This window comes from Heptranchias perlo, chromosome 10, assembly GCF_035084215.1.
Source record: "Heptranchias perlo isolate sHepPer1 chromosome 10, sHepPer1.hap1, whole genome shotgun sequence".
NCBI classification, from domain to species: domain Eukaryota; kingdom Metazoa; phylum Chordata; class Chondrichthyes; order Hexanchiformes; family Hexanchidae; genus Heptranchias; species Heptranchias perlo.
In genome coordinates this window covers 59092963-59108662 of record NC_090334.1, presented here as the reverse complement: position 1 = coordinate 59108662, position 15700 = coordinate 59092963, and the positions used below count along the sequence as shown (strand labels likewise).

General features: G+C 39.1%; 1 protein-coding gene across 6 annotated transcripts in view; it reads left to right on the top strand.

Moving 5' to 3' along the window:
• Positions 1-15700, top strand: part of rtn1a (reticulon 1a) — a 176135-nt gene that overhangs the window by 149743 nt on the left and 10692 nt on the right. For all 6 annotated transcript variants that reach the window (XM_067991885.1, XM_067991884.1, XM_067991883.1 and 3 more), the window contains 3 exons: positions 3190-3397; positions 5113-5251; positions 13603-13672. In XM_067991885.1, coding sequence (XP_067847986.1) covers positions 3190-3397; positions 5113-5251; positions 13603-13672 — 417 coding nt within the window. The remainder of the gene's footprint in view (positions 1-3189; positions 3398-5112; positions 5252-13602; positions 13673-15700) is intronic.

Genomic DNA, 15700 nt, shown 5'->3' with positions numbered 1-15700 from the left:
TGGACTGCTGCATCCAGTGTGGCCCCCACACATAGTAAGGGTATCAAGACCCTGTAGAAGGTGCAGAGGAGGTTGGCCGGAATGACACTGAATTTAAATGCTCTTAGTTATGAGGCTAGGCTCCGAAAGTTTATTTTAGGAAAAAAAAAGTTTGAGGGGATATGACAGAAGTTTTTATTAGATCATATTACTATCTCAATATGTACAGTTAGCACTTCTGAGGCAGGGATATTTCAAGGTCTCTGCCTTGGTAACATTTAGCTATTTAGCAAATTAACCCAGACTGATTTAATTCAGTTTAAGGCTCATAATTCAATTTGATACTCATCTGTAATATATTATGATTATTTTTCTTCTTTCCCCCTGCCCATTAATTTTATTGGTGAGCCTCTAAATTCATGAGTGTACTGATTAACCTAATTTGCTCTCGGCATTATACTTTACATGGGATCCATAATTAATTGCTCTGTGTAAAGTATAGTAACATCATGTCTTCATGTCTTCAGATTTGATCCAATAACACGGTGCAGTAAAGTTCTTGAAATTAAACTGAAGGAAATTATTCTATTACAGGAATTATTTTGACATCGACAACTTCCCCAATATCTCTTATAGCTTCAACTAATTCTTAAAAAGATTGACATTGTATGTATTTGCTATGGTTCGCCCAGTTGGTGAACAAATGTTCAGCTGTAGTAGCGAATGTAGATACTGATTTCAGATTCTGATTAATCCACATGGTCATCTTGCTTTCTTTCCCCTAATTTTTTTGAAAGCGAGGCTGTGGCTTGAACAACAAAGTAACATGTACATCAATTGCCATGCCAGAGTTTCTAATCAATTCACCTGCTCCTCCGGACAAAGGATGGATATATAGTGGCCAGCAACCTTAACAAAAGAAAGACTGCAACTTGGAGAAAAAATAAATTGCTGCAGCTGATATTGTAACCCTAGCAATATCTTACCTTATATTTTACCTTATGTGAATTATGATTTTACAAGATATTGTAATATTTTATGAATACTGAATAATGCTTTAAAGGAAGTAAAAACGGAAAATGTTGTAAATTTACAGTAGGTCAGTCAGTAAGTGTGAATGGAAAAGATAGATTATGCCATTTTGAGTGTAATGCTTCATTTGAACTAAAGAGAAACAGGCATTTTAATAAGGTTGGAAAAAATAAAGGGGGGGGGTGCAGAAATGGGGGAAAATTAACTCATATACCAATCATAGAAAGGGTGTTAATGGTTTAAAATGACTAGGGAACTGCTTAATAGAAAGTTGTTAGATGATTTTTGGTGTTTTAAAGGAATTGTCCAACAACACCAAAACACAATCTTGTAAGAGTTGCATTTCTTGCCATTTTTATCTGCATTTCCTTTTGAGTCTCTTGTTTCCCATATTGCACCTACAAATGATCACCACAGATCTCCATGATTATTTAGGATCATGTATAAACTGGGACAAATCCAGTACCCTACTAAGCAATGTTAAGGAAATGGGGGTCAGGCTGTTGAGTGAAAGCCTGAGATGCCAAGCTAAGCTAGACCACATAAAATTTATCTTATCTTGGACTCTATTTAATCTCCTGAGGAAAGATTCTGCAATTTTCCTTCCTTCTCTCATCCCTCTCTTGATCTCTACCTAGCTTATTAATTTCCTCAGAAAAGATTCTGCAGTATTTCTCCCTTTCATCATTCCAATGCAAATTCCAAAAAACCTGTTTAATGTTGCATTATTCAGTTTTGAACATTTACATTACATGACATTTCCAGCAGCTCAGGACCTATCACGCCCAGTTTAATAACCTGTTTACATCTACATCATTCATGCCTCACAATAATTTGAAGACCTGAATCATGTGGTGTCTTAAAGAAGGTTTCTTCATGAAAATAAATTTGTATTTGTCTCGCTGCATAATTTAGAACCATAAATATTGAAACCATTCTGAACCTTCTTTATTGCAGCAATGTTCTTTTAAAGGTAAGGGTGTCTAAAACTGCACAATATTCTAAATATGGCCTTAAACAATGAGTTATGTTGAGTTAAAGTAACTTAGTTTGACTTAACTAATGCCCTTGAGATCTACCTCATTATCCTTGTTGATAAAAATGTCACATTGATTGGATACTGTCAATGTATAATCAATAATGACACCCAAATATTATTCCTTTTCCACATTTTCTAATGACCATCTAGTACATTGTTTATATTTTTCTATATTTAAAAGCTACCTGCCTTTCCTTAGGCCAGGTGATTAATTGATCTTTATCCATTGAAGGCGATCAAGTCACTTTGTACTCCTTACATATGCATATTGCAAATTTCTTAATACTTGAGAACCGTGTAGTGAACAATGGATCTAGAACAACTGCCTAGGGGGCTGCACAGTTGGCTGTTGCCCACATGAAGGTTTTCATCATTAGCTTTTTATTGTTAAAATAGTTTTCAATCCAGCTAGATAATTGCTATTAGTTCCATGAACAATAATCTTCCTCCCATGTAGAACTTTATCAAATGCCATCTGAAGTAGTGCTGCTTTTCTTTTTAAGTACTTGCTAATCATGTCTTTGTTAGTGATAGAATCACTTAGAAGTACTAAATTGTAGTACAGTACTGGTGTTTGAATTTTAGTTACTCTTAGTATAATGAGTAATAAAATTATTAGCATCATCATTAGGCTTATTTCCATTTACACACTTGGCAAAATGTCTTGTAAGGATCATTTCGTGATGATAGTGGTCCTTTTTATTGGTACAAGAAGTTTACGTGCTTTCATAGGACATGATTTGATATGCAGTATGTGCTATAATTCACATTCATAATGGTCATATATAGGATTCTTATCTTTTAAAAAGAACTGCATTTCAGTCTTGTGATCCAACAAGACATTAAATTTCCAAAGGTTTTGTTAATTTTAAGCTCCTTGTTTTTTTTCATAGGTATAATTTGTAGTGTGGACAGTAAAAAGTTGTATTTGCTGGTAATGTTTTCCTCATACATTGAGTGAAGTCTACAGGTTGGAATGGGGTGAAGAAAAGAAGAGAAACAAGTCATGCTAATAAGGCTTGTAGAGATTTTGACTATAGTCACCTCCATTTTGTTTTATATTCCAGGAAAACTCATAATTCACAATAATTGATTTTGATGAAGCTGATTTATCTGATTCACTCTTGTTTCCTCCACAGCTATTGACCTGCTGTACTGGCGTGATATTAAGCAGACAGGGATTGTCTTTGGAAGTGTACTTCTCCTGTTATTTTCACTGACCCAATTCAGCGTTGTGAGTGTCATAGCCTATCTGGCACTTGCTGCACTCTCTGCTACAATCAGCTTCAGAATTTATAAATCAGTGTTACAGGCTGTGCAGAAGACCGATGAAGGGCATCCTTTTAAGTAAGTGCACAGTCCCTTCTTTTTCCCCCCAATAATATTGTAACCTGTAATCCTTTTGACAATGCAAATGATAACCTTCCCTGCAGAGTTCACACATTTTAGTTCTGAAACTTACAAGGACTCTTATCAGGGTATTAACATGATGACAGTTATAATAAAATAATACTTGCATTTCTATAATGCCTTTCACATTAAGGAGTCTCAAAAGGTTTCACACAATATAATTACTTTTTGAAGAGCAGCGATTAGTGGTGAAACTAGCAACATCGTACAACCAACCATTAATTGAATGATGACCAGATAATCTGTTTTACATGTTTTTGACTGAGGGTGATTGGACACCTAGAGACCTGCCTATACCACTGGAATGGACAGATAGAACCTTGGTTTAATATCTCAACTGATGGAAAGCAGCACTGACAATGCAACACCCTTTCAGAACCGCACTGGAGTTTCAGTCCAGATTATACACTCCAGCATTCTTCAAATTTCACTTTTAACAACTTAATCACGGACATAGCTATTCTTGGCAGATAATTTGTGGACACTTTAATATAGTCCAGCAGTATGAAAGGTTTAAGGATGCTTATACTGATGTATGATCAAAGACTATTTGGAACATTATATCCCTGTTCTATTGATTTGATTACTTTTGGGAGGGGGTGTCAGGGAGAAGTTCCAGATTATTCTGCTTTTAGAAGTTTGCCCTGTGGTTGTTCAGCTCTGTCTTGAGGTCATATGAATTAGAGGCAATACACGATTGGTTAAATTGTACTTGATCTTTTGAAAGATGCTGTTGACGGGCTAAGTAACATTTCAAACCTCATACTTTATTTCTCATCTCATACTTCATTTCTTGAATGTTTTGAATTCTTTGAAAGATGCTGCAACAGGAGAGAATTTCTGTACTTGCTGTGCCAGGTGTTAATATATTGGGTCTGATTTTCAACTTATGGCCACCTGTTTTGCCTCTGAATTTTGGGCGAGGTGAAACGGCACAATTCTGTGTGCTGAATGCCTGATCTTGATTAAGCTGAATAGAAAGAAGAATAAACAGGATCAGTTAGTCTAGTTGGGCTGAACAGAGAGCACTGAGACCTGAGAGAGCAGATTGTTGCCTTACCCTTTTGTCTCTTGTAGTCAGGCTGAATGTGGAAGAGAGGTGGAGGAAAAAAAAGGTGCAAAATATGTGTCTTTTGTAAATTGGCTGTAGAAGAAATAATGCAGTAATTACTTAAATGTAAAATTACATGAATCATTTCACACTTTTTTTACTGTACCTGATCTTGATATCATTTGTGTGTGATACATGAACATTGATTTAATTTATATTACAATATGAATGGTCAACTGATGATGTGGGATATTGCTGCTTTGATGTGCTACAGAATGGAGTAGGTTATGGTGATACCAGGGCTTAAAGGGTTAGATTATGAGGATAGGTTCTGTAAACATGGCTTGTATTCCCTTGAGTCTATTGACAAAGCACCTCACTATATTGTCCCTCTCCCCCCCCGCCCGCCCCCAATCAAAGTTTGTTGTTTTATTTTTTTTCATTTCACCTCACCAGATTTTTTTTCAAATAGTTAAGCAAGAAATACATACAGAAACAAAGTCACATCAGGTCAATATTTATAACCTTTACTCTCTTTGCTTTGAATCCTTGCTGTCCAGTTTGTGTTTTTGTTTAAATTAGTTTTTTTTTGTATTGGCAGAGCTTACTTGGATATGGACACTACCCTCTCTGAAGAGCAGATTCAAAAGTATGCCGATTCTGCACTGCTGTATGTAAACAGTACTGTCAAAGAGCTGCGACGACTGTTTCTTGTGCAGGACCTTGTGGATTCTCTGAAAGTAAGACCATCCGAGTTATTTCATTTTATGGCTTAAAGGTGCTAACCAAAAGCAAAATGTGAAGGGCTGGTAATTGAGTTTTCCTTTAACTATTAGTCCATTAAGAGGCTTAATTCTGCCTTCCTTTGTCATCGTGAAGCTGCTTTTTTGTCTCTTGCCAAGAACTTCACAAGCCTTTTTTTCAATTCTCATTTTTTACTCATTGTGTCGTCCTGAAACCACTCTACTAAGCAGCACAAACCAGTCTGTTGTCATTGTACGTCTCAGCCACCTGAGTTCATCCCACAGTGTGCCTGTCAGGTACACTTATTTCTATCAAGTCTTTAGCCTCTCCTGCTGTGCCCTCCAGTGGGAACGATATTTTCTTTTTATTTGTAATAATACTCCCATCATGCAAATGACACCGTTCAGTGAGCATGGCACAGATATTTGTAAGCTATTTTATTGCAGAAAGACCATTTCAGAAATAAACACCATTCAACCAAATGGAATGTAGAGAATATTTAAACAAATTAATTGGTTTTTTCTCTAATCTAAGCTTTCAGGATATACGTAAACTTCCTTCCATTATTCCAAAATTTAGTAAAGAAAGAAATTTCCCTACATTACAACAGTGACTACACTTCAAAAACATACTTCATTGGCTCTAAGGTGTTTTGGGACATCCTGAGGTCATGAAAGATGCTATATAAATGTATGTTCTTTCCATCATTCTTTTTCTTTATTTATGTAGTATCTTTCACAATCTCAGAATGTCCCAAAGCATTTAACAGCCATAGTCACTGTTGTAATGTATGGAAAATAGGTGGCCGAATTGCGCACAGCAAGGTCCCACAAACAGCAATGAGATAAATGACCAGATAATCTGTTTTAGTAATGTTGGTTGTGGGATAAATATTGCCAGGACATGGTAAAGGGAAAGTAGCGACATGGATAGAACAGAATTTAAAGAGTAGGGTCAATGGATGTTTTTAGATTGATAGGATGTGAGTAGTGGTGTGTCTCCACTTTCCATTTATAAAACAGATTGTCTACAAACAAACTTATTTCTTTGCACTTACCCTTATATGTTTGGTGTTCATGTGCGCATAGTAATTGCTTTTTTGCTTATAAGCGACCTCATTTATAAGACCAGTCTTTTTGGGACTTCATTGCTGCTTTGGGCTTGTGTCCATTATCAAACAATGTTCAGATTGTGTAGCTTCCTCACAATATGTTGTGAATTCATGTCTCTCACTTTACACATTTTACATGATTCCTCCCTTTCTGTGAAACTGGTCATTTAGGTTTGCTGGTTGCACTGGCAGGTTATTCTTAACTGTTCATAGTCTGGGGTTTTATACAATTTGTGTTGTCTATATTTCTTGATGCTTAAATGTCTAAGTTCCTTATCGTCTCTGGTCACGTCGATCTAGGAATTACTAGATAGATGTCCGTCAAGAGCAATATATCTTGCACTAACAATTCACCATAAGCCAGTATGGTTTCATTCTGCTGCCCAGTTCAGCCTTTTCTGCCCAGCCTTTATTGCGAGGGGGTTGGAGTACAAGAGTAAGGAAGTCTTGCTACAATTGTATAGGGCTTTAGTGAGACTACACCTGGATTACTGTGTACGGTTTTGGTCTCCTTACCTAAGGAAGGATATACTTGCCTTAGAGGGGGGTGCAACGAAGGTTCACCAGATTGATTCCTGGGATGAGAGGGTTGTCCTAGGAGGAGAGATTGAGAAGAATGGGCCTATACTCTCTGGAGTTTAGAAGAATGAGAGGTGATCTCATTGAAACATATAAGATTCCTAGGGGGCTTGACTGGGTAGATGTGGAGAGGTTGTTTCCCATGAGTGGAGAGTTTAGAACTGGGGGGGCATAGTCTCAGGTTAAGGGGTGGGCAATTTTAGAACTGAGATGAGGAGGAATTTGTTCACTAAAATGTTGGTGAATCTTTGGAATTCTCTACCCAGAGGGCTGTGGATGCTCAGTCGTTGAGTATATTCAAGACTGAGATCGATAGATTTTTGGACTCTAAGGGAATCAAGGGATATGAGGTTCAGGCGGGAAAGTGGAGTTGAGGTAGAAGATCAGCCATGATCTTATTGAATGGCGGAGCAGGCTCGAGGGGCTGTATGGCCTACTCCTGCTCCTATTTCTTATGTTCTTATCTTCCTGGAAGCTTTAAATTGTTTCATTCACTCCCAATACTGGAGCTTGTGATATATCATCCTTTGATAGGCTCTTTCCTGAGAAATTGTATATGGGAACCTAATAAGTCATGTGAAATCTCATGTTATGACGATGACAGTTCGTCCTCATTTGAAGATCCCAATAATGATATGAGTGTATTGTGATCAGTCTTAATGTGATAAATCTTCCCAATTAAATAATTTCTGAATCCTTCACATGTCCATATTTTGGCAAAAGTTTTTTAATTTGAGCGTATCGTCACTGTGTGTGTTGCTTATTGTTCATGCAGCATAATCTGTTGGTCATCAAAGTCTTTCCTGTGATTTCCTCAGCAATACCACAAACGTGTCACATGTTGAAGCTTTTGCTCACTCACAGGAGTCCCTATCAAGTTCCTAAAGTATCAATACAGCTGCACTGCTTTGTTCATTTTTTTTACCTTCTGAAATATTGAGCACTTGTCCAACTCCAAGAATTGATTTTGCACAGCAAATCCATGAATGGTTTTGTTTTCTTTGTTAGATGTGGCATGAACATTCTGAGCTGGGTTCTTTGAGCTGGAGAGACATTCATTGGCAGAGGCATATTGGTGATTGCCATATCTTTTCAGGGTCCTCCTTAACTGCTCATAAGTCTATAGCATGTCTTAAGAATTTCATACTGGTCTTTGAGAATTCACACCTGTCTTTCAGTCTAACTCTTGGAGCATTCCAAAAACTATCCTAATTCAGTGACTGTGTTCTGCTTGGACTTCTCATACACCAGGATATCGTCCAATGGCTTCTGACAACTGTGATGTGGCTCTAAAATATTCTGCCATTGAGGAAAATGGTAGTCTTTTGAAGTAGAAATGTTTGAACTGTATAGTAAATGTTAGCAGGTTGATTCTATCAAAAGTATTTTTTGAAAAATTCCTGAATTGTTATTTAATTTGCTTTACCCAGCTCTACAGTTTACTCTACTGACAGTCATTAAGTGTTTCTCAAAGCATACATTTTCATTTAGTTTAGTCAGTTATATACAGGTTTGTACTTGCATGTTTTAGGTTTGGGGACATGACATTTCTAACACACCTGTCTATATGTAAGAAATCACATCTCGTGTTCCATTCTCGCAGTTTCTCCTTTCACCCTTTAACACTAAAATGGATGTAGGCAAATGGAAAAAGATGGGAAGAACCTTTACATTAAGTTTCAGTTTGATCTTGTACTCCCTTCAGAACTTTCCCAGACATTTGAGCACTTCACTTCACTGTCAGCGTTCCCTCCATTCTACTGCATTTACTCTGAAATCTAGTCCAAGGGCTTGTATCTCTGGGTGTCCTAACAGCACTTGTTGAACGAGATCTCGAGCAACATAAATTTCTCATTCTTCCACTTTCTCTTCTTTAAACCGATGTTTCATTAACATGCCACATACATCCGAGGAATTATGCCCTGGCCTACACAGGATTTTGGTCAGTTTCTGTAGCGCAGTCTCAATTTAAGCAGGTACTGGGATTCTATAAAATGACTGGCACATCCAGTCCTGTGTCAATCTTGAAGTTGATTGGAATATTACTATGGAGCAACCTCACTATCCAAAAAATTTCTGTCTTTTTGTTGTATTTCACTCAGGTATGCATATTTTTATTCACTCACTTGAATGGCACCAACAGTGTTCTATTTTGAGCATATTGTTTGGAAATGCCCTGTGCCTTCAGCTGATTTACATTTGCTTTCCTATTTGGTTTCTAAATACCACCTGTTACTTTTGAACTGCTTTGTTCTGTCTTGCCTGTTTTATTGCTTTCTAAAGTATAAGGTCAGGACTGAGCCAAAGGCTGTACATCTTGCATAATCTGGTCACAAGTCATTTCATCATACAGTGCACCATACTCTCGGTGCTCAACTAAGTTCCATAGGATTATGAAGAAACTGTATGCAGATTCCACTTCTTATCTTGAATTAAATTTCATTATTTTGCATATTGCATCTCTGTTCACCACAAAATGCCTCTCAAATCTTTTCACAATTGTTCTGTGGTCCTGTTTCTCTCCTTCTGACAGCTTAAATGAACAGAGAATTTTTTCTGCTACTTCTCCCATCAGTGAGCAGATCTCACTTTCCTTATCCATTTCACATAACTTGTAGCTTTTTTGTACGGTTCAAATTTTTAAATAAATTTAGCTCACACTCAGATTATTTTCCAAAGTACTTAATTAAAATGTTTCCATTTTTCCTGCTGTCTGTATTTCTGTTGCCTTCTCTTATCCATGATGTGGAGATGCCGGTGATGGACTGGGGTTGACAATTGTAAACAATTTTACAACACCAAGTTATAGTCCAACAAATTTATTTTAAATTCCACAAGCTTTCGGAGGCTTCCTCCTTCCTCAGGTGAATGGTGTGGAAAATTCCACACCATTCACCTGAGGAAGGAGGAAGCCTCCGAAAGCTTGTGGAATTTAAAATAAATTTGTTGGACTATAACTTGGTGTTGTAAAATTGTTTACAATTCTCTTATCCAGGAATAGCCTTCACAGTACATCATTAGGCTCCACTTTGTTTTGTTAGGTTTGTAACATGGGGGGAATTTTAACCACCCCCCCCCCCCCCAAGTCAAGCGGGAGTGGGAGAGGATCGGGCGAGGAGGGGTTAAATTGCTAAAAATGTGAAAGCCGCCGTGAAGGCGCCTACTTCCGGTTTTACCGTGGCGGGTTAGGGGACGGCCGAGTAAACTGCTCCCGGGAGGTGGGTCAGTGATTTTAATATTTAAATGAGGCTCCGTTGCTCGGAGTTTGGCAGCCATTTAAATTTAACGGCTGTGGGCCGGGCTTCCCAGGGCTCGGGAAACCCGACAGCTAAAGGGAGGCGGGAGATGCCGGCTCCAGCAGGTAAGTGCTGTTCCAGCACTGCTTGTGGGCCAGGAGGAGCAGGAGTGCTTCCCTCCCAGCCTCCCAAGCAACTCTTCCGCTGCAGTCTCTTTTCCCCTCCCACCCTCAGCAATCTCCATCTCTCCCTCCCCGCGATCTGTGCCCCTCTCCCTCCAACCTCGCTGCCACGGGCAGGAAATGGAGTAAAAAAAATTGTAATGAGATCCTGCCATTAAATTCGGCAGGACCTCCACCTTCCCGGTATTTCCGGGTTTCCCGGCCGCTGACATGCACCTCACTCCCTCCCCGTAAATGCCAAAATCTGTGTTTTGATTCATGCCCACTGCTAAATGTTCGCTTCCATAGACAAGCCTTTTCTATCAATGAACCAATACATGACTTTACACATAAAGTTATCTGGCATCGTGTGCCCTGGTCGAACAATGTACCTCTTACTGTTACTTTCCACACCGTTCACCTGACGAAGGAGGAAGCCTCCGAAAGCTTGTGGAATTTAAAATAAATTTGTTGGACTATAACTTGGTGTTGTAAAATTGTTTACAATTGTCAACCCCAGTTCATCACCGGCATCTCCACATCATGTTACAGGATAGCACATGTCAATTCCAATATGTCTTTTATGTCACTTCAAAAGACAGGTAATACCAGTTATGTACTACACTTTTCATAATAGACTAAACTATTAAGTCGACTTATTCACAAATAGTTAGTAATATATTTGAAACTGCCTGATACAGAAGCCTGAAGTCTGTTCACAATGAGTTCAACAGGCAAATCAATCAGATGAGGGGGCAGAATTTCCTGTGGGAGCGTAATCAGGAAGTTACGCCTGAAATTCTGCCCATTCGTGTGTCCGTTTTGCCGATGTCTATTTACACTCACATTTCTTGCCAATCTCATTAACATATGCGGAGGATAAAAATGGGTATAAACAAATAGAAATCAGCATAAGCAATCGGGGCCCAAGGAAAGTGCCGAACTCTCACTATATATTCCTTTTTTAAGTATGAAATTTAAAGTTTCAAGCCATCTAACTATAATTCATGCCCAATAGGCACAGTATGTTTAAGAACATGCAACCATGACAGCTTTTCAATTTTCAGTATGACTTATACTGATGCCATAAAAATGTATTCAAAGAAACAGAAAATACAGTGCAGGTATCAGTGAGGATAAATTTTAAAAATCATTCAAAAATAGCAATAAAACACGAGAAAAATGACTGTTTCGTGCTGCGCCTAAAATTCTGGCCTTAATTTTACACCCGTTTTGAACCAGCGTAATTGCAGAAAAATCACCAGAAAAAGCTGAACTGCCAATAACAAAATGTGCTGGTTATTTATACTTGCAAAACTCTTTGAAAAACAGGCCCCTGCATTGAAGGCCGTTCTGTGAAACAGAGATAATCTACTTGAACAATGTCAACTGTTTTCACTTGTAAACAATTTTACAACACCAAGTTATAGTCCAGCAATTTTATTTTAAATTCACAAGCTTTCGGAGATTTTCTCCTTCCTCAGGTAAACGTTTACCTGAGGAAGGAGAAAATCTCCGAAAGCTTGTGAATTTAAAATAAAATTGCTGGACTATAACTTGGTGTTGTAAAATTGTTTACAATTGTCAACCCCAGTCCATCACCGGCATCTCCACATCACAACTGTTTTCACAGCTTTTATACACAAAGACATGACAATGACAGACTGTGGTGATTGATATGCACTGTCTGTGTTTGGGCCATTTCACACATCCCATTGACAGATGGTTCAAAGCATCTTTAACTCAATTGAGCTCTATGGATCAGGACAGAAGCCTCCTTGATTATACTGCATAATTACTATAATCCATTTACCCTTAATGACTTTGCAATCAAAATATTTACATGTTAAGAATACTTTGTTACTTTATTCCCATTAGAATTTCTGTAAACATCTTAGAATTTCATTTCATTGAAAATGCATGATTCTATATTCTGAATGTGGTATTTTAAAACAAATTTAAGCCAAGACATGGAAATGAGAAAATAAGAAATAATGCTCAAATATTCCATCCTTCTCTTTTTTTATATATAAAAGCGCACCAGAACATATTAGGAAGGGTGGCCAAAAGCTTGGTCCAAGAGGTGGGTTTCAAGGAATCTTAAAGGAGGAGAGAGGCAGAGAATTTGAGTGTGGGGCCTACGCAGCTAAAAGCATGGCTGCCAATAGTGGGACAAAGGAAGAGGGGATACACAAGAAGCTAGAGTCAGCAGAACAGAAAACTTGGGAGGGGGATTTGTAGGGTGGGAAGAGGTTACAGTGATTGGGAGAGGTGAGGCCACATAGGGATTTAAAATCAGGGATGAGAATTTTAAATTTGAGGTGTTGGATGACCAGATACCAGCAAGGACAAAGGGTGATGGGTGTGCAGGATAGAATATGGGCAGCAGAGTTTTCAATCAGCTGAAGTTTACTGAGGGTGGAGGATGGGCCAGGAGAGCATTGGAATTGTTGAGTCTGAAGGTGACAAAAGCATGGATGAGAGTTTTAGTGGCAGTTGAGCTGAGATGTTATAGAGGTGAAATTAGGCATTTTTTGTGATAGAGAGGATATGGGGTTGGAAGCTCAAGGTCAAATAGGATGCCGAGGTTGCAAACAATCTGGTTCAATCTGAGAAAATGGCTAGGGAGCGGCATGGAGTTGGTGGCAAGGGTACAGAGTTTGTGGCAGGGGCTAAATATGATTGCTTCAGTATTACAAATGTTTAGCTAGAGAAAATTGCAGCCCCTCATAGGCTGGATGTCGGACAAGCAGTTTGACAACACAGACAGTGGAGGAGGTGGTGGAGCAGTAGAGCTAGATATTATTAGTGTGCATATGGAAGCTGTCCCTATATCTGCGGATGATGACGCCAAGGGGCAGCATGTAGATGAGAAAGAGGAGGGGACAAGGATAGTTCCGTGGAGGTCTTACAATTTTTCAAATAAGTAACAAAAATATTGGCAAACCTCTTCATGAAGATGGTGCCCCATTGATTAAATAAGGCACTACAGGGAAAGAAAAATCATTTAATTATGTAACTTTCAATAACTATCAACTGATGGAAATTGCTCACTGTTCAATATATATAGATTTTTTTTTTCCTCATTACTACAGATTTTTATCGACTTATTTGAATGTGATTTAGATCATTTAGCTGTTTATAAATGTAGCAAAGGTAGTTCAGAGAGGATCACTATTTAATCACACTTCCATTTGCGATACAATCTTCTGTTACTTCATTTAGTGTGAAGTTCATGTTTAACTGTTCTTTTTTTTAAGTTTGCAGTGCTGATGTGGCTGCTGACCTATGTTGGAGCTATCTTCAATGGCTTGACCTTGCTGATTATGGGTAATTATGTTCTAATCAATTGATTTTGTGCTATATATAAGTTTTGCTGCTGTGCATTTTCCAAGTTGGTGAGCCAAGTAGCAATGCATGCAAGTGTCAACCTACATTTACTTTACCTACCTAGTTTATAGGCCTAGATTTTCCAATCTGTTATTCTAACAACAGTGTTAAAATAACTGATCAGAAAAGTTAGGCTGGTGCCTTCTTTAAAATAGGGGTAAATTTTCCAGGAGCAGAATAGGTAATGGAAGTTGGAAAACTGGGAAAATCTCTTTGTCCCTGCCCATTCTGTTGCGTTTGAACTTCTGGTCAAGCCTTAAGTGCAGCTCTCGCCAAAAATGGGCAAGTGCTCCATTTTAATATTCAAATCAATTCTAATAGTATATGTATTGGCACATGTGATTTCTTATGATTCTCAGTGGGCATGTGTGGTACATTGATGTGTTGTTCGGCAGTTTCAACACTTCCCATGGGCATCCAGCAGCAGAATGGGACAGATTTGCAATGTTTCCCACAGTAGGTTTCCTCAAACCTCAGGATGTCATTAATGACATCCATATAGCTCTACAGGCCGCTGCACACAAACCTAAGGCCTTCCACTCCATGAACGTATAAGTCATCTGTGACTATCAAGTTGGATCAGGCATATGAATACCCACTTCCCTTGTAACAGCCTTGGTGCTCTCATTCTAGGGTAATACACTGTGCCAGCTTATTTTATTGAGTGAGAACACTACAAAGATGGCTCCCAGGAGATCTGGACTAGCCTCTTTAGTCCCGGTTACTGACATCTCGGACAGCCATGAATAGCAGCAGAACCATAGATACAAGGCCCATGCAGCCATCGAGATCATTATTGAACACAACATAGATATCTTGAAGCAGCACTTTGGAAGCCTTGATAGCAGGCAGCTTTGCAAAGGTCTCCAAGATCACTGTAATCTGCTGCATGCTCCAAAACTTTGCTATCCAAATAGGCATAAGCATGGAACTGCTGGAGGGGGAGGACACCCACCTGTAGCGAAGAGCAAAGTAAGACGAAGAGAGGAGCTGAACCACCTTTGCAGGCAGCAAGTGCCATACAGCAGGCTCTCATTGATAAGACCTTTGAACAAAGTCTCCCATCCACATGAACAGCACATTGCAGAATGCCATGGTCAAATCCCCACTTACCAACATCGGCCTCCACATTAATTCAGCCACCCATGGATTCTGTTCCTTTCCTAAGCTATATCCTTATTCTGTAGAGACTCATTCCAAGAAAGCTCTCGACACAGTTGAAATAAAGTATACCAAATTTAATACTCTCTCTGTGATTTGTGTACGTGCCTAGTGTTTCTCCTGCTGAACCACCTTTGTAGGCAGCGAGAGTCAGTGCTTCCCCTAGGTAACCATGTGTGTTTTGTGTGCTCTGGAAGCTAACCTGATGCATCCCCAGGGCAGGAGTAAGCAAGGTAGCTGGCTGCTGGGTGTCAGTGTGACCAGTTTGGGACTAGGTGGACCTCTTCTTTGTGCTTGCTCCACGTCCACTGCTGAAGAGGTTGTCTGGTCTTAGTCACATCTACTGTCATTTCAACAGGGTGATTGAATGAGACGGATGTGGTGTCCCCCTGAAAGACAGCAGCTTCATCTTTGCCCTCTCCAGCAACACCACTTCATCTAGTCACTACCTCGCCATGCCCACTCTATGGGGGAGTAGACTTTTGGGCAGGATTGAAATTAATGAACCCCTGCCTCATGCTCTCTTAACCTGATCCCCCAGCATGTTCCAGCTAAAAGAGAGAGTCTTTTGTAGATTGGAGCACAAGACCTCTTTAGCAGCAGTCTGAGCATTCAAAAGAGAGAATATTACTTGGCTTAGGACATCTTTCAGTAGGACCTCCACTGCAGAGGCCCATGGAGTTGCCACGTGCTTCCTTGTAGACTGGAATTCCAAAAAGTGATCATTAACGACTTCACAGATGCAGGTGGTGGATGCTTCGAACTTGCCCTCCAATCTCACTGTTTGCTTGACACTTTCTCTAATAA